Source organism: Lissotriton vulgaris, chromosome 7 (genome assembly GCF_964263255.1).
Source record: "Lissotriton vulgaris chromosome 7, aLisVul1.2, whole genome shotgun sequence".
NCBI classification, from domain to species: Eukaryota; Metazoa; Chordata; class Amphibia; order Caudata; family Salamandridae; genus Lissotriton; species Lissotriton vulgaris.
The window spans coordinates 1,255,239,978-1,255,261,675 of NC_141695.1; the positions used below are offsets into that span (position 1 = coordinate 1,255,239,978).

Genomic DNA, 21,698 nt, shown 5'->3' on the forward strand with positions numbered 1-21,698 from the left:
TCAAAATCCAGGACGGCGGGAGTCTGCATGCAGTCTCGGGACTCGAGTCGGGAGTCAGCGCAGGAAGCCAAGGTAAGTTTTTACTTTTTTATATTTATTTAAAATAAAAAACCCAACTTGCAGAAGACTGTCAGCGGTGAAGACCGTTAACTTTTCCAAATCAGTGATGGCAGGCACTTCGAACGTAGACGATGGGAACAGACTAAAAGGAAAAGGTTTCGTTTTTATTCTTGGACCACTTTTGCAAATTAACTGCTTGTTCGCTCACGCATGGTTCCCGACCTTGCCTTCCTCATCTAGCTGCAAATTGAAAACAAATGTTTTCTTAAACATGGTCATGACATCTTGCAACTAGAATTTTAATAAGTTAAATTAGAGATTATAAACAAGGCCTTCCTGTTTTGACTATTGCCAGTGCCGCACGAGAGGAAAGGAATGCCGGAGACCTGTTTCAATTAGCGCCCGGTATCCTGCGCGACATCTGGTGACACTGATGAGTTCACCTGGGAAGTGCGCCGATGCGCCAGCGATAAGGCTGATTTACGAACCAGTGGGCTTCCAATAAACGATTGTTATAGCCCTTTTATGCGTAGACCATAACTCACAAGGCATTATCTCTGAAAAACATACTGGGCGGGAAGCATTGTTGTACAAAACGTTGATAAAAGCCGCAGTGCGGGAGGAGGAATATCTGTGTACTGTGACTGGTTCTGAGGATTCGAGGAGGGACGGGGGGTGGGGGGTGGGGAGGGAGGGGGTTGCTGCGGTGAGCACTGATGCAAGTATATGAGAAATCAATGGTGCTCTTTCAACACCCCCATCCCTAGCAGCTCTGTTTTGGTGGCCTTGTACTGGACTCGGGGGTTTGGCTCCACAGCACTTAGCGATGGGCAGGTTTCTGTAAATGTCCTGCAGACCCTCGGCTGTTGTAATGAGGACCGAGCATTTTTACCATCAACAAGGCCGGTTTGGTGTAGGGGCTGGGGCATTTATCAGTTTTACTTCATAAAAACATATCCCTACAGCTCCTTATTGGCTTATCATTCACTATTAGGATGAGACCACCGTGCTGGTGCAGCAGGTGCAGTGCCACCGGGAACCAGGATCGTGCTTACGCCTCACCAATTTCAAATGTCACCAGCCGCCACTGAAACCAACAGAGACTCAACTCTACTCTCTAAAAAAAAACTGGCTCTCACGCAACCACCTAAAACTTAACCAAGATAAAACGGAAATCATACGCCTATCTAATAATGGGCAAACCTTTAAGGTCCAAAAGTGGCTAAACACCATTGACGCTCGTATCTGCAAAATGGTGTTAGCTATATCTGTCAAATCTTTGGGGATCCCCCTCGCCCCTAACCTGAGTATGAGCCAATACATAAAGAACTCAGCCAAGAGTGCATTCTACAATCTAAAACTCCTGCACAAAGTAAAGCCCTTCCTCCCCCCTAGCGATCTAAAAACCGCCACCCAACCAATGGCACTGTCCAGACTGGACTACGGGAATGCCACCCTCGCTCGCACTGCAAAATAACACCTAGTCTCTTTAAGAGCCACACTAAATGCAGCAGCAAGGATGGTCATGAGAGAAAAAAGACACAATCACATCTCCCCCTCTCTAAAAAATCTCAAATGGTTCCCAATCAAGGCCCGTTGCTGCTTCTAATCGGCCTTCCTCACTCACAAAGTCCTGCACACTGGGACGTCCAAATTGGATAAGGCAGGCCAGACCAGAAATCTAAGGCGCTCTGCTTCTCACCCACCTAGAAAACACAAACAAAAAGCCCTCTCTTTTACGGGCACTGCCCCCAAAATCTGGAACTCCCTCCCAGTTCATATCAAAACAAACCCCTCTTTCATGAGCTTCAAAAGACAATTAAAGGATCTTCTCCTCAACAGACACTTCAACTATCTGGACTCCAACACTTAGCTTTGATCTTGACTCTTTTACGCATATGTCAGATTTTATTAATCCCACTCCACTCGTACCACTGCGACCCGGCACTCATTGAAACTGTCCTTTACTATATATACTAACTCAACGTCATTTATGTATATGTCTGTAAATCTCATACTATTGTAACATGTCCCTCATCGAGTCTACACTTTGTAACTTTTATCATACAACTCAACCTTGTATATACATTGTATCTGTAAAGCGCTCTGATAACCACAAGTCCTGCCAGTGCTATATAAAACTCTTTAAATAAATAAATAAAAATAAAGCCTTATGACACTTGAAGTTCACTTCTTTTTCATTGGTACAATAGAGAACAAGTCCAGTCCTTCAGGGCTCCTTCCAGGTCACAGCCCTCTTTTGATCTTACGCAGGTCCAGAAAGTGTTCTAAAGTAAATGCCTGGAAGTGCCACATTTATGCCTGACAACTAACTAGTGGGGGCTGGAGGCTGGGATAATGACTTTTGAACATGCCCTAATTAATGGATTAAAAGATCCCAGTGCCAACCCTACTCACTTTGGACATTTTGAAAATAGCGAAAGTCTTCTGACAGACTAAACTTGGACTCTGAGGGCTGTGGGTGTGTGTAGGAAGTGTACTATGGCAATCCTAGTGTACTCCCACAGATAGCACTAAAATCCAGTTTGAGGCACCCACAATAAACCCAGAGACACAAGTCTGGTAGAACAAAAGTAGAGTCCTTCAGCAACCCAACAGTGGATCCACACAAATTGACTTGACATCCTGTTCTGTCCCCTTTCAATTGGCATATACAACACAGGACCTGTTCCTACGGTGGGTATACCTCTCCTGATCAGAGCCAACCAATAATTGTATTTAATTGGACAGGTGGCTGCGACATCTAGCCATCTTGTGTTCCTGGATCAGGGTCATCCCTTTTTAAAAAAAAAAAAAGCATTCATTAAAATGATGCACTGTTTTTCTCTGTGACTCATATTCTTACTCTACTATCCCCAAAGAGCTATCTGGAGTGAAGGGTGAGTAAGACAGGAGAGGAAAAAGTGTGAAAAAGGAGTGATGGAGCCTCACGGGAGTAACACCATGGAGGCTAGCAGGATGGTACTCGCCTGCTGCCTAGGTTCTCATCATCAGCATCCACGACTCCAACCAAGAGGTGATAGTGTGTAAAGAAAACAAACATAATAGTGTAAGTAAAGGTGCTGGGGCAACAGTGCCTGCCTGTGCACCAAACTTGGTGTACTGCAGGCCTGGACCTAAAGTGCGGAAAAGCGTGTCAAATGGCACCCCAATCCTGTGATTATAAAACCGGGCTAGATCACACTGGCCAAATGTCCTTTATTCTGTGCTGTGTGTCTGCCTCATTTAAAAAGCCGACATGTTTCGTTGCCTTTGGAAACTTACAGCAACTTCTTCAGAGTTTGGGTCTGTCTCTCCACCCTGCACCAAATTTCAATTATGCCTGTGAGTGACATAAAAAGGGAAAAACAGCGCGTCTCATGTCAGCTGGCATTAGATGTCTGAATGATTCAAAAATGATTATCCAGTTCTACCCCCACTGTATCACAACTGATTTACCGTTTTCTCAGCGCTCGAAAGGCATACCTCGAGAATGGATATGCCTCTGTCAATGTTTTACAGGGTTTTATCCTCGTACTGCAACTGTCAGCCTGTAACAACACAGTGTAGAAATCAGTTATCTTCAAATGCATCACGCATTCATATCTCTCATTCAGGTATTGTGTTGCCTCTAATCAATACCTGTACTCGTGTAGGCATTCTTTCTGTTTACCCACCATACTCTATTGGTGCATTTAAAAAGTACTGTCGAGTATCACGGCTATGTAGTGTGACTAGTCGAGGTTATCTTCCTAGCTTACTCCACATTCATGCCCCCGATTAGAGCCTATGACTGTTATTGGTATATCATTCATTCACGATGACCATTGCCATCATCATCACTTTCAAATTCTTACCGGGACCTTGCGGTTAGTCGAGCGTTGTCTCTACACCGTGCAGTTCCCGAGCTGGGCTGTGATTTTAATTCCCTATCAGAGTAGCTGCGTACTCACGTAGGTCACGTGGTCGTGGGACTCGTGTGTTCTACTATTGAACAGGCGTGGGCTCCTTTACCATCAAAAGATGTTAATGTGCCCATCACTCGCAATCTGATCTATTTTTAGGGCTGAGTTGTTACTAAAATCCTAATTTGCTGTTTACCTATCACTCGTGTATTTGCATGGAAAAATTAAATAAATAAAGTACTAGTACAAGAATGGCTACTTCTGCACCTAGTTACCTAGTTACCCTTTCAATTGGCCCCAAGTGTTAATGTGAACCCAGCAGACCTGTTAAGCACTGCAATGTGGCTCAACAGACCTGTAAAGCAGGGTTTGGCACTGTATTGTCAAGAAGGATGCCCCACCCTGCATATTCTGTGGAGTTCAGATGACTCATCTCTGCACACTCTGGTCAGCCCAGTGTTTGCATCTGAGAGGTATTTCACACAAGTTCACACCTATTCAAGGCTAATTACTGGTCGAGGGATGCGGAGAGACAAAGTGAATTAGCCCACAGGAATCATGTTAGTTACCTTGTAAGCATCTATTCGTAGTGTGTGGTGCGGAGGATTCACATGCTATGCATATCTCTGCCATCTAGTGTTGGGCCTGGACTCTGCAAGTTGTTTTTCCTAGAAGAAGTTTTATGATCCGACATGTGTTGTCTCTCCTCCCTGAGGCGTTGCGTATGTTGAACGATTTGTTCCTTAGAAAGTTTGTTTTCCTCTGGCCATGAATGGAGTGAGGATATAGCCTGCTTACTAAACGTTCACTGTTAGACATGCTGTGTCTAGGTATTTTGTCATCACCTAATACCTGCCGGTGAGGCAGGAGGGTGCATGTGAATCTGCAGCACTACACACTATGAATAGATGCTTACAGGGTAAGTAGCATGATCCATTTGCAGCATGTGTTGGTGGCAGATATACATGCTATGCAAAGACTGTAAAGCAGTACCCCTTCATGCGGTGGCTTTAGGCATGAGATGGTGCGGTTGTGTGAAATAAATTTTGATGGACTGTCTGTCCAACTAGAGCTTGTTGTCTTAATTGAACATCCACACAATAATGCTTTGCGAAAGTGTGTGGGTTTATCCATGTTGCCGCTTTGCAAATGCCATTCAGAGAGATATTTCCTAAAAAGGCCATGGTTGCTCCTTTTTTCCATGTTGAATGAGCTCACTGGCACAGTTGTTAGTGTCCTTTCCACTTTTGCATAACATATTTGGATGCATTTAACAATCTATCTTTCTATACCTGTTTTGGATATAGCGTTTCCTTTGCTTGGATTTGAAAAAGAAACAAAGAGCTGTTTTGTTTTTCTGTAGGGTTTAGTACATTCCACGTAGTACATAAGTGCCCTTTTAACGTCTAGTGTATGTAAAGCACCTTCTGCGATAGTTTGTGGCTTTGGAAAGAAAACCGGTAACTCCAAGGTTTGATTTAAATGGAAAGGAGAAATGACCTTGGGTAAAAATTTCGGGTTAGTGCGTAAACGCACTTTGTCTGAGAACACTTGGAAGCAAGGTTCTTCAATTGTGAGTGCATGTATTTCGCTGACCTTTCGTAAGGATGCTATTGCTATGAGGGAAGATACTTTCCATCTTAAGAACTGTAGTTTGCAATTATGTAGTGGCTTAAATGGCGGCTTCATAAGTTGTGTTAAGATAAAGTTTAGATTCCATGCTGATATTGTACGTGTATGTGGTGGAATGACTCTTTTTAATCCTTTCATGATGGCTTTGATTACAGCACTGCGGAAAAGTGACTGTTTTGTAAATATGCTGCAATTGTTCGCTAAATGTAGGCGTATTGAGGTGTGCGCTAACTGTGACTTTTGTAAAAATAACAGGTAACATATTAGTTGTTATTCTGTTGGGGAAGATTGGTTAATGTGCTGTGTTGTACAGCAATGCACAAACTGCTTCCATTTAACTGCATAGCAAGCCCTTGTGGTACCTCTTCTTGCTTCTTTGAGAGTAGTTATGCATTCGTCAGGTAGATTGAGGGGTCCAAATTCTTTTACCTCAGAAGCCAGATTGTAAGATTGAGCTGTTGAGGATCAGGATGTCTCACCCTGCCCTTGCTGTGTGAGAGAAGATTTGGATAATTGGGTAGCTTCGCGTGAGGTTGGAGGGAAAGATCCAGTTATGTTGTGTATCATTGTTGACAAGCCAAGGTGAGTGCAATCAGAATTTAAGTCATTCAAGTTTGTCTGAGTTTCCTGACCACAGAAGGTATGAGAGGAGGAAAAGCGCTTGCAAATATCCCCGACATGTTCATTCATAGAGCTTTGCCCTTGGATTTTGGTTGTGGATGCCTGGATGCGAAGCATTTTGAGTTATTTATTGCGAACACGTCTATTGTGGGGGTTCCCCACCACTGGAAGTATGTTTGTAATAACATACTGTGTATTTCCCACTCTGGAACCTGCTGGTGTGTTCTGCTGAGAAGGATCGCAATTGTGTAGTCCTCATCTGGTATGTATTGTGCTAGGAGGTGGATGTTGTGACTGTTCGCCCATTTCCACATCTTTTGTGCCAATTGGGATAATTGTATGGAATGGCTTCCCTCCTGTTTCTGAATGTAATACATTTTAGTCATATTGTCTATGTGTAGAAGTATGGTTTTTCCTGCTATATTTGTGATGAACGCTCTGAGAGCCATTGCACGGGGCCGGTAGTTTTAACACATTGATGTGTAGAACCTGCAGTTATGCTGTCCAGTGTCCCTGATCCACAATGTCCTATATCAGCTCCCATCCCAGAAGTGATGCATCGGTTGTGATTGTTATCTGTGAGATTGGATCCTTGAAGGCTCTCCCTGCTAATATGTTTGAAGTGTTCTACCGCAAAAGAGCCTGATGAACACTGGGTGACACCAACACTAGATCTTCCATGTTTCTTCCAGCTTGTGACCATTGAGTTGCTAAACATTCCTGGAGGAGTCTCATGTGTAGGCGAACATGAGGCACTATTGCTATGCAAGATGCCATCATTCCTAGTACACACATAATTGTTTTGACTGGTAGGAGATGATGTGGCTAAAAAAGATGCAGTTGGTTCTGGAGATTGAGAACACTTTGGGGATTGGAGTAAGCTGTCCCTGAGATGGTATTGAGTATGGGACTCAGATAAGGTTGAATTTGGGATGGTTGGAGATGTGATTTTGTCACATTGATTGAAAAACCCAATTAATGTAATAGATTTATTGTCTTTTGGTTGTCTGATAGATATTTGTTCTTGTTTGGATTCTTGATCAGCCAATTGTTGAGGAAGGGAAACACACAAATGTTTCTCTTCTTAGTTTTGCTGTTATTACTGCTAGGCATTTTGTGAAGTCCACTGGGGCTGTTATTACTCCAAAGGGTAGTACTTTGAATTGATAGTGACGTCCACTTACCACAAACCTCAGGAATTTTTTGTGTGATAGATGGATTGGAATGTGAAGTGAGCGTTCTTCAGATCTAGTGAAGTCATGAAGTCACCTGTTTGAAGTAGTCTTATCACATCTTGTAATGTGACCATCTGAAAATGTTCTGATAGGATGTAGCAATTGAGTGGCTGCAGATCCAGAATGGGTCTTAGGGTTCGATTTGTCTTTGGTGTTAGAAAATAAATGGAGTAAACTTGCTTGTTTTAATACGTGTGTGGGACTATTTTGATGGCCCCTTTTTGCAGTAATGCTTTTACTTCTTCTTTGAGCAGGTGTAGATGCTTTGGATTTAAGACCTGCTTTTTCGGTGGAATATTTGGCGGTTGTTGAAGTAGTTCTAGACAATATCCTTGTCTGACAATTTCTAAGACCCATTGTTCTGATGTAATGTTTTGCCACAACGGATGCAATTGTTGTAGATTTCCCCTAAATGGTGTTTAGTGGTTGGGGAAGTTTGACAAGTCACTTTGGTAGGGGGTGGAGGTGCCCTTGTTGGGGGTGCCTCTTCCTCTGCCTTTATTATTTTTGTAGCCTCCACTGTAGTAACCACAACCCTGCTGGTGGTATTGTTGCTGTTAACGCTGATAGGTATTATATTCTGTAGTAGACGCTTTTGCAGCTCCTCTACCTAGGTACCTCTGAAAGGGCTGTTGTTTTTGTGTTGTGGTTTGTAAGGCACCCATTGATTTAGCAGTATCGGTTTCCTTTTTTATATTTTCAAGCTGTGCGTCTACAGCTGGTCCGAAGAGGTGTTACCCATCGAAAGGAACATTTAAAATATGTTTCTGGGGGCGTGGCCAAGATGGCGACTTGATCGGACGTTGGAATACGAGGCTCCCCGGCCCTGTACCCCTTTATGCCCCCTTTATCTAGCTTGCAGATCCCCGACATTCCTGGCAACTCTTGCTACTGACCGGGAGCCTTGAGTGACCTGCTCTCTGTCCGACTTGCGCCACCAGCACCATCCGAGGCCGCCACCCGCCGGGCCCGAGATCCGCCTGAGAGCCGCGTTGCCTGGACGGCCGGGAGAGGAGGAGCTGGTGAGGAGCTCTAGCGGTGGGGCTCCATAATAAAATCATCACGGACTGTGAGGTGCCTTGGAGGATGCGGCTGAGACCCGGTCGGCGTCGGTGAGTCCCGGGGCCGACCGCCGTGAATACACGCAGCAGAGGAGGTGTGGTCCGGCCACTGACGCGCGGCGTGCCACGAAATTGAGGCCCCGGTCGTCCACGGAGCGGTAGGCGGTGCCCCGGGGGCGCCCTAAGACACTGACAAGCCCTGCCCAGAAGAGCCTACACCACGCGCTGGCCCTGGCGGGGCACCGTTGTTCCTAGCTGCGAGTGGCACTGAGGGAGCGCACACCAGCGACGTTCTGCCTGGCGCAGGGACGCCACGAAAATTGGGGCCCAGGCTTAGGGGCCTCCTCCACGGAACTGCCAGCCGGGGCGCCGCGACTAGAGCGGCTATCTTGGAAACCTTGGGGGCCTGTGCCTGCTCTATGCCCTGTGTTCTCCCGATGTGGAAGAGGTGAGGAGGAGCGTACAATACCCGGGGGCCCCATGACTGACGACGCCCAGTAGGCCCCAGCACAAGACGCAAGCGCCCCCCCCCTGCGCTGTAAGCCACCCTGTTGAACTGTATCCTTCTTGCCAGCAGCCACTAAACACTTTGTCCCCCCCCCCTGCTGCTTCTAGGGGGGTCCACTAGCAAGACACCTGAGACCGGAGCACGCGACGCGCAAAGCTGCAAATTGAGGCCCCGGCTTCCAGGCCTACACCAATTGCGCTACTGGTGTGAGGGGGGCGTCCCACGTGTGCATTGGGGCCTCATACCTGGCGAGGGGCAATGCTGAAGGCAGGCTGTCGGCCACCAGCAATCTGACAGCGGGGGACTGCGCCGACGTTGGCCGGAGTTCGGCGACACGCCTGGGGACCCTGGGATCTGGCTGGGCCCGGCGTGGCCCGTCTGTCGACCTGCCCCCAGCGCATAAGAGGAGAGATGGGGGGACGGCTGTCAAGAAGAGGCTACGCTTTCTTTCTGCACGAGAGGCACAATGGGGGGTGGGGGGGGGGGGGAGTCTGTCGCCGCTTCCCGCCTGCCGCGGGTGTCTCCCGCCATAAACTAGTGTGCGCTCTTCCCCCGGGCATCTGCAGAGGGGCCGCCGCTCTATAAAGTGGATGTGTGGACAGGACGGAGGTGTGGGCCCAGCAGCTCGCCCAGCAACGTGAAAACTGAGGGACATCTCTGTGTGCATCGAGGGCCCTATCTAACGCAGCTCACCCCCCGCAGCCTTGCCGGACCCCCGCTTGCCTGCTGAGCCTCCAGAGGACTGTCTGGCCCTTTGACCTGCCTTAGGGAACTGGGGGCTACAGTGACATGTCTAACTCAGGCCGTAGGGGGGGCCGCACAATCCCAGAAATGCTCACCAAAAGCACAGCGAAAGGGGAGAAGGCCCCGCCATCCCCCTCGCCTACAACGACAGCCGGCGCCTCCGCAGGCAATGATGGGGGGGCCCCTAGCACGAAAGCCTTTTTGGAGTCCCTCTTTCACACCCTACGCGACGACTTCCAGGCGCTGAAGCAAGACCTGGCGAGCGAGTACCGCGAGATAAGGAGAGACATGGACAGCCTGGGGTAGAGAGTAGCGGCGGTGGAGGAGGCGGACCAGACCCGAAGTGAAGAGGTGGAAATGCTAAGGCAGGAGGTGCTTCACCCCCGGGAGCAGCAAGTGGACCTCCAATCGCACACGGAGGACCTCGAAAATCGCTCCCGGAGGAATAACGTCCGGGGCGTACCACTGAACTCCGAGGGGGACAGTGTCACTTGCTATTTACAAGGCCTATTCAGGGACATCCTTAATGAATCGGCGGACTTTGTGGTTCGCATTGATCGTGCGCACTGAGTGGGCCCGGCGAGGCGCGCGTCTGCTCCTCCGCCTGACATCCTGGCCTTTCTCCCCGTTGTCCACTAAAAGAACGCATCCTTACGGAGGCACGCCGGAAACAACCCCTTCGCTTACAAAATCACCCGGTGGCCCTGTTCCAAGAACTTTCGGCCATCACGCTTCAAAAGCGAAGAGCTTTCCGGGTGGTCACGAAATTCCTCCGGGTCAAAGAAGTGCCATACTCTTGGGGCCACCCATTCAGACTGATCTTCAAGTGGCAGGGGACCCTTCACCAAAGGCGCTCTCTCCGGGACACTTGCACCTTGTTAGGCATCAAACCTACAGAGGAGAATCTTCACGCAGCACCCGCAAGACAGACCCCTATATTCATCGCGCAACGGATGGCAGCGAGTGCGGAGACGTCTCACTCCTAAGGCAGGCCTTAAACTTGATCTGGCAACCATTGCTCGGGAGCAGGAGGCAGCCGTCTAGGAGGTGGTCAAGGACACATAGAGCCCGCAATGAGGCGTTAAAGGTGGGGGATTTGTCTTCATAGCCTTGCTCATGTGGGGCGAAGGGGGGGACCGGGGGGCCGAAGGGGCTGCCACTACTACACCTTCCCATACGTTGAACTTCCATGGGTCTGGACACTGTTCGGATGGACCTGGGACTATGGTTAGACGGGCCTGGACAGTGTCTGAATAGGCCTGGAACTATGACTGTTTGCTGGGTGTTTAAGGTTGGGGTTAGGGAGGGGAATGTTGAGGGAGGAAGGCGGGATGGGGGTGCACAGAGAGGGGGGGGGGATTGGGTTCTAAGGGGGGGAAGGGGGAGGCCTCGTTGTCCACTGGGGGATTTTTTGATTTTCTTTGGCCACCACACATCGAGCGCGGTGCTGCCCCGACTACCTACTTAGGATGTCACGCCCATTGACTATCCTCTCTCTCAATGTGAGGGGACTTAATAACCCAATCAAACGCCGAGCGGTACTCTCCCTATTGGGTCACTCGGCTGCAGATATCTGCCTCCTACAGGAGACACATTTACTGCCCAAAGATCACCACCGACTTAAGTCTTGGTCCTTCCCTTTGCAGTTTTTCTCGTCGGCAACCAAGAAGGTAGCAGGGGTGGCGATCCTAGTGTCCAAATCCTTTGAGGGGCGGGTCATGCAGTAGGAGGCGGAGATCAAGGGCAGGTTACTGATCCACCGCTTTCTCATCGCCGGGCACACACTCTTAGTGGGCACCATATATGCACCCAATGTAGGACAAGAGAAATTCCTACACACAGCACTAGATTCGGCCACAGCTAATACACAACCACACTTGCTGCTAGGAGGCGATCACAACCTAGTCTTCCATAACACAGCAGATCGTTCGGGCCAACGTTATGGCCAAGTTGGGGCGCTTTCCACGATGAGCCACGCCCACCTCTCCGACCTGGGCCTTGTGGACCTATGGAGGCACCTCCACCCACAAACCACAGCATACACCTATTACTCAGCCGCTCACAAGTCTTACGCAATACTTGACTACTTTCTATGCTCCTCACAGCTGGTGCTCCGCGTAAAGGATGTTGACATCCTCACGACCTCTTTGTCGGACCACTCTCCGGTGCTGGCCTCCTTTCACTTCCCATCCACACCTGGCCCGCAGCGACACTGGCGCCTAAGAGACGCCCTGCTTCAAAGCCTTGCTATAGTGGAGCGGATTAAAACCGCCATCGCCCAGTTCCTTACCCATAATGCCAACACGAACACCACCAAGGCCACCCAGTGGGCCGTGCTCAAGGCGGTCCTCCGGGGAAAATTCCTCTCTATCTCCACAGCTAACAATAGAGACCGCGCCCAGAAACTGGCGGAAATAACCCAGCGTGTGGCAGAGCTGGAGCAGATGCACCAGCACACCGGGGCGGCCCGAGCATGGCGCCAACTCTGTAAGGAGAGAAAGATGCTGGCACCCCTGGACCAGGACGTGGCCGAATACGCAGCCCTACACCTCCGACACACGTATTACTCTGGGGGGGATCACTGCGGGAGACTTCTGGCGAGTAAGCTGCGAGGGCAACGCCAAAGACAGGGCGTTCGAACTGTCCGATCTAGTCGGGGGGACCTTGTTAATGACGACGCCGCCAACGCCGCGGCCTTTGGGGAATTCTACAGCGACTTATATGCCGCAGACCCGCTCGGCACGCAGGCGGGCCAAGCCTACTGTGAAGGGGCGGGTGTCGCAGGCTGAAATAGCAGGCAAGGAGGCCGTATATAGTGAGCTATGGTGGTTTATTTAAGTATACAAGTAAGTCCCAGAACAACAGGTGGTGTGACTCCCGGGACGTCGGGTCTTGTACTTCCGCGAGGAGGGTCTTTGTCCGGTCCTTCTTTCCTTGTCCCGGATCCCGTCTTGTTGACCTTCGCGTTGGATCAGATGTCGGGGAGGCACCTCGGAGGGCAATAAGAGAAAGAAGGGACCGTTAGACCAGTACTGTGGAACAGCAGTTCTTCCGACACCACCACCGGATACGTGTGGGACCAAGAAACGAAGATAAGTGCGGAAAAGGGGAGGAAGGAGGGCGAAGGAGGAGGAAGGGAATAGAGAGGGTGTCCGAAGGGTGAGTGAGGGGAGCGGGCAATGCAGTGAACGTGCTTTACAAAAATATACAGTGAGTGTATCTCTAGCGTGCTCCGTGTCTAAATAGGAGAGACTTTACACTATATACACTGAGCACCTAGGGTGTTCAGAATGGGGTACTAGGTACTCACGCGGTCCGCCGTAGCCCTCCGATGGACTACGGCCGCTCTTCAGCCACCTCCTCAAGGACTCCACCAATCTTCTGACCATACGTCTTCTTCCGCTCTCTCTGCTCCGTCGTCCTCTCCGTCTGCCTGAGAATCCTGCCACGATACTCCGACCGGGTCCTGGGCGCTGGGGTTGCTTTTCACTGTTGTAGGGGTGGGACTTCCGGGGTCGCATTCAATTGCATCCTGTTGGCGGCGTCCGGGGATTGGTTCCTGCATGGAAGAGAGGGGCGGGATACTTCGAGTCACTGTTGCCGCCCCGTCATGGTGGTGTGTTACGGGCTTTCGGTAGCGGGGATTGTTGTGGGGTCCCCTGGATACCGGTGAGTCGGGAGAGGTGTGTAGTCCCGGCGGGGTTGGACGCGGGACAGGATCACATACCCTTCCCCTAGCTGTCCTACTAGTACGGGTCGGAGAGGAAGGGTAGCGGGATAGAAAGTCAGCGTTGCCTTGCTCTGTGCCTTTCCGGTGGCGAGTTTTGAAGTGGTAGGGTTGGAGGGACAGGAACCAGCGGAGGACTCTGTCATTATGCCCTTTGTTCCGAGCCATCCACTCCAGGGGGGCGTGATCGGTGTAAATTGTGAATTCCCGTCCCTCCAGGTAATACCTAAGGCTTTCGATGGCCCATTTGATTGCTAAGGCCTCTTTCTCAACGACCGCATAATTCTTTTCCCTGGGAAATAGTTTGCGGCTGAGAAAGAGGATGGGCCTTTCGTTCCCTGTTTCGTCTTCTTGGGAGAGGACAGCGCCTAATCCTTGTTCAGAGGCATCAGTCTGTAATATAAATGGCAAGGTATAGTCAGGGCTAACCAGGACCGGGCTGGAGGTTAGTGCTCTCTTCAAGTCAGTGAATGCCTGCCATAACTCAGGAGTGGGTTCCTTAAGGGCGAGGTCTGTGTGTGTGGTTTTCTTCAGGAGATCAGTGAGGGGTGCCGCCCTCTGGGAAAAATTAGGAACAAACCTCCGGTAATACCCCAGGAGACCTAGGAACGCCCGTAGGTCTTTCTTTGTTCGTGGGAAAGGCAGGGTCTGGATCGCCTCGGTTTTGGCCTTCTGGGGTCGGATAAGCCCCTCGCCGAGAAGGAAACCGAGGTATCGGACGGTTTGGGCGGCCAGGGTGGTTTTTGCGGGGTTAATGGCGAACCCAAAGGAACCCAGGGAGGACACCACCTCAAAAACGTGTCTTAGATGTTGTTCCCAGCTGTTACTGTAAATGACGATATCGTCCAAATAGGCTCCTGCGTATTGGGAATGCGGCCGCAGGACCTGGTTCATGGCCCGCTGGAAGGTGGCAGGGGCCCCGTGAAGCCCAAAAGGCATAACAAGAAACTGGAACAGCCCCTCAGGAGTAGAGAAGGCGGTTTTCTTTTTGTCCTGGTCTCTGAGGGGTATCTGCCAGTACCCCTTGCAGAGATCGAGGGTGGAAATGTATTTGGCCTTCCCTATTTTTTCCACCATTTCATCGACTCTCGGCAGGGGATAGGTGTCAAATGTAGACACCTTGTTGACCTCCCGAAAGTCGATACAAAACCTGACCGACCCGTCGGGTTTGGGAACAAGGACGATTGGGGAGTTCCAGTCGCTGACCGATGGTTCGATGATCCCCATCGTGAGCATGTCCTCGATCTCCTTTCGGATAACTGCTCTGCGGGACTCTGGGACTCGATAGGGTCTCAATCGTACCACCTTTCCGGGTTCTGTCTCAATGCAATGAGCGGTGACCGAGGTCCTTCCTGGACAGGAAGAGAAGACCTTGCTGACGGGTGCCAGAGCGACACGGAGGGCCCTTGTCTGTTCAGGGGATAGGGAGGGATCTAGGCAGGAATCAAAGGGACAACCAGAGGGAAGGGCTGACCCGGTAAGGACAGGACGGGGTCCTTCCCATTTTTTTAGAAGGTTGACGTGGTATATTTGGGTTGTGCCCCTTGTGGGATCCAGCTCCACCTCATACGTGACAGGGGTCACCTGACGCCGAACGACGTAGGGACCCTGCCATTGTCCTAGGAGCTTCTGGTCCGAGGAGGGCATCATTAGAAGGACCAAATCGCCTATGGCGAATACCCGGGTTCGGCTTCCTTTATCGTATTGTCTTTTTTGTGCATCTTGTGCTTTCTCCAGGTTCTGTTGGACTATTTCGCGTATCTCGGCCAAATGAGTTTTCAGGTTCTCTACATACTCGGGTAAGGGTCGAGTGCGGTCGGGCTCTGCCTCCCAGGCTTCTTGTGCCATGTCCAGGAGAGTGCGAGGAGGCCGACCATATAACAGTTCATAGGGCGAGTACCCCGTACTACTTTGTGTTTTGCAGCGTATCGCAAACAGGGCAAGTGGCAACATCTCTTCCCAGCGTCGGGCTTCCAGCCCTATCAGTTTTTTTAACGTCTGCTTCAAGGTAGCGTTGTAACGCTCCACCAGACCGTCAGTTTGCGGGTGGTATGCTGATGTCCTGATCTGTTTGATGCCCAGTTGCGCACAGACCTGTCTGAGAAGAGAGGACACAAAAGGTGTGCCCTGATCAGTTAAAATCTCCCGGGGAAACCCCACCCGGGTAAACATCGTGATCAGGGCTTTGGCTATATGTTGTGCTGTGGGTTGCCGTAACGGGAATGCCTCAGGGAAACGGGTGGCATAGTCCACTATGACCAGTGCATAGCGACATCCGCTGCGGGAGGGAAGGAGGGGTCCTATTATGTCCATCGCTATCCTGCTGAATGGGACGTCAATGAGTGGGAGTGGCCTGAGAGGAACCCTGGGTGGTCGATATCGACTGGTTTTCTGACATATGGCGCATTCGCGGCAATAGGTTTTTACCCGCTGATGTACCCCAGGCCAATAGAATTTGTCCAGTATCGCTTGACTAGTCTTTTCATCCCCGAAGTGCCCTCCCAACAGGTGGCTATGTGCTAGGAAAAGGACCTTGTCCTGGAAGGGGCCCGGGATCAATAACTGTGGCTTCAGAAGAGGCCCTCCCTTCCGATATAACAACCCCTTTTGTTTGAAGAAGTAGGGACCTACTTGTGTCGGGTCTTCTTGGTCCAGGGCCCTTCCCCACGCCTCTTGAAGAAGGGGGTCCTCCTGTTGGGCCGCCCTGAACTCTTGGTCGGTTTGCCATGGGTGTTCTGCGACGGTCACAGGGTAGGCATAGGCCGGGTTGTTCTTCTCCTTCCTTTTCTGGGTCTTGGTTTTCCGTGGTTTGATCTCCTTAAGGGTCGTAGGCAAACCTTGGGAATATGGTGCCTCTTTCCACCACTGTAATTAGAAAAAAGAGTACCTCTCCACCACTTAATTACAACCATATTTATGGAACATTGAAAACGCAAGCTGTCGTTTCCAAGCAGGTACTTTTATTTATACCAATTACTTAAACATTTATACTTCGTTTGTCAAACAAAACGTATTATGAGCAGACAAGACCTATGTGTAACACAAAATCAACTCAAAGTAGAGCTTTGAAATACACCACAGTGTCAAAACTAAATATGAGCAAAAACTTAATATGATCATTGGTTAAACGAACATTATGTAAACTACAGACAAAAACATTACAAAATGCATTACAATCAATGGTAAGTACAATTAGGCATTTGGTTGAGACAAAAAAGGAGTAAAGCAAAAAAGAATTGGGAAAGAAAAGAGACGCGAAAGTAAATTCGAGAATCTTGTGTGACCAGTGGTAGCTGGTAAAAGAATTTTCCTTTTCAGATTAGCCGACGCGTTTCGAATCCAGAGGGTTACTTTCCGGATTCTCATCAGGGCATGGTTATTCTGTCTGTAAGTTTGGCAAAGACAAGGAAAGATTGTATAAGCTTCATGAAACAAGAGCGACAGTCTCCCTATATAGTGACACTCGGTTAGGGGGGACCTACCGCATTTGACGGAAGCTAATTTAATGATGGCGTAGTAGTGCAGAGGGCATCCAGGAGTTGGAGCTGCCTATGACAAAAGGGATTGACATTAGACCGATTGTAAGGCTAATGACTTGGGAGTGCGAAATACTTTGTTTAAAAAGTGCACATACCGTAGACTTTTTCAAATTAGTGTGGGCGGTTTTTTAAAGTTGGTTGCAGGCTCCTTGGCACATTTATTACACTTCCAGCAGCCTGTGGCACCCTGGGGAAGAACAATAGTGTTGTTGAAACCGGGAGCGGTAATTATTTTAAAGAAACGAGTGGTGTAGTGGTTTGCATGCAACATACCTTCACGGATGATGCGAGGCCGTCCGAGTGACTGGGCACGCTTTGTTTTTAGAAGACCGGCGTTTAAGAATCCAACCGGTGTCAGTTACCGCTAAGGGAAAAACGGAGCGAAATGATTAGCATTCTTTCCGCGTTTGCCGCGAGTAAAGCAGAGGCCGGCGGCAGGTCCCCTTGAGGCGCCGCTTACCTGCATGTCTCGTGCTCTGGGCTCCCTGTGCTTCAATCGAATCGCCAAGGCCGGTACTGTCTGAGTAACCATGGCAATGAGCTTTTTGGGAAGGCGCTAGGCCTTATGGGATATGTAGTTCGCACTGTGCTACGTGGTTGGGTTGTTTGAATGGAAACAATCCATTATAGAGAGAGGTGAACAGTACTGAGACGCGACCTATCCGGATGTCTGGCACCAGGGCACTATTAGGTCAAAGTCTAGCGATTTCAGATAGGCTATTCAAGCCCCTCTGGACGCTGTTAAATTTCAGAATTAAATATGCTTCCATTTTAAGGAGCATTTTGTCAAAATCCACAGTCCTCTGGGATGGACGTATTGTATACAAGACCGTCCACTTCAAATCGTTGGCATCATGGTTAACACTAACAAAATGTTCCACCATGGGGGCGGTCATGATTTTATTTTTGAGCCTGGAGCGGTGTTGGCAAATTCGCGTGTTGGCTTGTTGTGTGGTTTTGCCAACATAAATGAGGTCGCAGGGGCATTGGACCAGATACACCACATTTTTGGTTTTGCAATTCGAAAATTCTAAATGTTTCCATCTAATGGAACCATGTTGGAACTCGTCGCCCTCAATAGTGTTTGGGCACACGACACAGGTCCCACATTTGTGGTGTCCTGTGATCGGTTTGAGGTTCCACTGACTCAAAAGATCACTTTTCTTTTTTGGTAGAGATACATCCGCTCTCATGATGTGCTGTCCTACATTTTGGTTTCTTTTATACGCGAACAGGGGCTTTGGAAGTGGACACTCCAAATTCGCCATTAGGTGCCAATTGTTGAGTACAGCTTTTCTGAGTTTGTGGGTGTCTGGTCCAAAAGTGGTGACACAGACCAATCTTTCTAGTGTGGGTTTAGGACGTACTTTCAAAAGGGTTTCGCGGGGGGTGAAGCGCGCTCTTTGTAATGAGTGCTTCAACAGTTTTCTGGGATACCCCCTTTCTTGCATTTCCTGGCAAAATGTCTCCGCATGGGACGTGAAGTCTCTCAAATCAGAGCAGTTTCTCCTGATGCGCAATAGTTGCCCATATGGAAGGTTGGATTTCAGATTCCTTGGGTGGGCACTCTTGTGGTGCAAGATAGTATTCCTATCTGTGTCCTTTTTGAACAGGGTTGATTTAAGAACCCCATTGATGTTCACAATTTCAACGTCAAGGAAGGTCATCCTTTCGTTGCTTTGTGCCATCGAAAATTTAATATCAACATGCCTGTTGTTGAGCCAGTCATGGAATGCCGCCAGATCAGTCTGGCTCCCCTGCCACAGGAGCCAGACATCATCTATATAGCGGAACCATTGCAGGATGTTCGGTTTGAAAGGGTTGTTGTTGTCCACAAACATCTGTTCGTACTGTGCCATGTACAGTACGGCCATTTCAGGAGCGTAAGGGCACCCCATCGCGGTGCCCTTGACCTGCATGTAAAACTCGCCATTGAATGAGAAATAGTTCTTTTTTAAGGCAATTTCAGCAAGCCTCAAGATGAAGGAAGTTGGTACCTGGTGGGGTCTCTCTCTCTGATTTAAATAAATTTCTATCACCTCTAACGCTTCCCCCTGAGGGATCTGCGTGTAGAGGGAGGTGACATCCATTGTTACCAACAGTTGGTTCACCGGGTCAAACTTAGTGTCTTCAACTTTAAGAAGAAAATCAGTAGTGTCGCGTAAGTACGACTTGACTGTTGTTAAAAATGGTTTCAAAAAGAAATCCACATACTGTGAAAGAGGCTCTAGGCAGGAGTCACACCCGGAGACGATTGGGCGTCCCGGGGGATCTTGCAAACTCTTGTGAATTTTAGGCAAGAGGTAGAGGACAGGGGTTCTGGGATGCTTTTTGAGTAGATAGTCATGTTCTTTTTTGCCCAGAAAACCACCGTCTAATCCTTGCTGAAGAGTGTCAGCGATAAGTCGTTGAATCTCCTTAACAGGATCTTCTGGGAGACGTCTGTACCAGGTTGCATTATTGACCTGTTTGTTCCCTTCTGCTAGGTATTTCTCACGAGCCCACACCACAACTGCCCCGCCTTTATCGGCTTGCTTAATGATAATTGAGTTGTCTTCCTTGAGGGTTTTAATTGCCGCACGTTGGTTCTGGCCTATATTTTGTTGAACAAAATGTTTGCCCTTTTCTAATTTCTCGATGGATGACAGAAGGACCTGTTCAAATGCGAGAACCTCTTTGGGGATATTCTGATAAGGGACAAAGGTGGACTTATTGCGCAATCCAGTGACTTCCATCGAGGGCGAGGGGGGATGGTTCCAAAAAAACAGTTTGAGGCGAATTTTTCGACAAAACTCAATGGCTTCTAGCTTGAGTCTTGTATAATCGGTTTTCTTGCCGGGCACAAACTTGAGCCCCAATGCCAAGACCGAGTGTTCCTCTGATGTTAAAGGTCTATTAGATAGATTGACCACAGCACTGGAACCCTCTATGACTTGTATGAGCGGTTCCGTGTTCGCATCTCCCACGGTTGTTTGAAGCGAGCCTTTGGCTGTTGGCCCTGGTCTAAAAAAGCCACCTGTTTCTTATTAGGATTGCGATTGTCCGAACCCGATGAATCGGAAGAAGAGGTCTCTGAGAATGTTGTGAATCTGTTCCTAGAGCGGCCTTGGAAGGTTGATAATGCTCTGCGAGATTCTTGTTGGGTATAATAATCCTCTCTTAGAAAGGGGTATACCTGCTCAATTTTGAATGCCTTCACGTCTCTTTCATACTTGAAAGTTTTGTCATTGATGGTATTATCCTTAAAGATCCTAATCTCTTTTTCAATTTTCTCTAATAGTGCCTTGGCGTCCGTCACAGCCGGACTAGTCTTAATCGTCTCAGTGAGTTCCTCAATCTCTTTCTGTTCTTCTAAGCACAACCTCTGTGCAGTTTCTATGGTGTGGACCATAAGGTCTCTGCTGCACTTTGTATTGATAAAACTAAAACCTTTTTTATATTCTACATCATCGACGAAAATCACAGGGACATTTTTCACCTGTAGGCCCCAGGGGATTGTGCCCCCTTTCAGGTGCCTGAGGAGAAAATGCCCATGTAGTTCCGTACGTACATGCTTCTTTTGTAGTCGTATTAATCGGTCTGATTCATTTTGTTGCTTCGCGGTAGAACTGAGTGTCACATTTGAGAAAGGAGAATTGTCAATCAAATTCTGAATGTGATTTTCGCTAAATGATAGCGTGTCTTTGTCTGCCATGGCGTAGGGAATGGAAGTTCCCAAGGGGAATATATCACACGTAAAACAAAAACAAAAACGACAAAAGTGTCCGTGCTCTCGCGGGTAAACACCCGCACTGAATAGGAGTACAAGGGGAGCTTGGCCCTAGTGGACAGGTGGGGAGGCTAGGCCTAGTATATGTAATTAGAAAAAAGAGTACCTCTCCACCACTTAATTACAACCATATTTATGGAACATTGAAAACGCAAGCTGTCGTTTCCAAGCAGGTACTTTTATTTATACCAATTACTTAAACATTTATACTTCGTTTGTCAAACAAAACGTATTATGAGCAGACAAGACCTATGTGTAACACAAAATCAACTCAAAGTAGAGCTTTGAAATACACCACAGTGTCAAAACTAAATATGAGCAAAAACTTAATATGATCATTGGTTAAACGAACATTATGTAAACTACAGACAAAAACATTACAAAATGCATTACAATCAATGGTAAGTACAATTAGGCACTTACCACCACCACTGGACAAGGGAGTCGGTGGTATCCTGAAGGAGCTGGGGTAGGCCAGGATAATCGCTTCCCAGGATGGCTTGTTCGGGCAAGGCCGGCACAAGACCGACTGTGAGGTCAGTACCAGGGTCTCCGTGGTGCTGCACCCGTACCTGGGCGGTGGGGTACTGTTTTGTGTCCCCGTGGACGCACTGTATAGCCACCATTCCGGTAGGTTTCCCAAGGGATATAGTCAGATCTTGAGGGCGGAGGACACTCTGTCGGCAGCCAGTGTCGGCAAGGGCGAGGACCTCCTGGCCTTCAATAGACACGGGGCAATGGAAGGCAGGGGGTGTGTCCCCTGGTACATGACATACGTAGTTCCTAGCAAAGCCTATCTCCATCGGTACCTCCTTCTGGGGGCACACCCGTGCAATGTGTCCAAAGTTGCCGCAGTTGTAGCACTGAGGGCCTGGATTGAGAGGCCTGTACGGGATC

At 48.9% G+C, this 21,698-nt stretch overlaps 1 protein-coding gene across 4 annotated transcripts in view; it reads right to left on the reverse strand.

Annotated features, from left to right (window-relative positions):
- LOC147703343 (uncharacterized) overlaps positions 1–21,698 on the reverse strand; it is a 210,328-nt gene that overhangs the window by 56,966 nt on the left and 131,664 nt on the right. Inside the window, exon 1 of one of the 4 annotated variants that reach the window (XM_086931789.1) lies at positions 3,520–3,685. The exons of the other annotated variants lie outside the window; for them this stretch is intronic. Coding sequence (XP_086787915.1) covers positions 3,520–3,653 — 134 coding nt within the window. The 5' untranslated portion in view covers positions 3,654–3,685. Of the gene's footprint in view, positions 1–3,519; positions 3,686–21,698 lie in introns of those variants that run through there. 4 annotated transcript variants of the gene reach the window in all.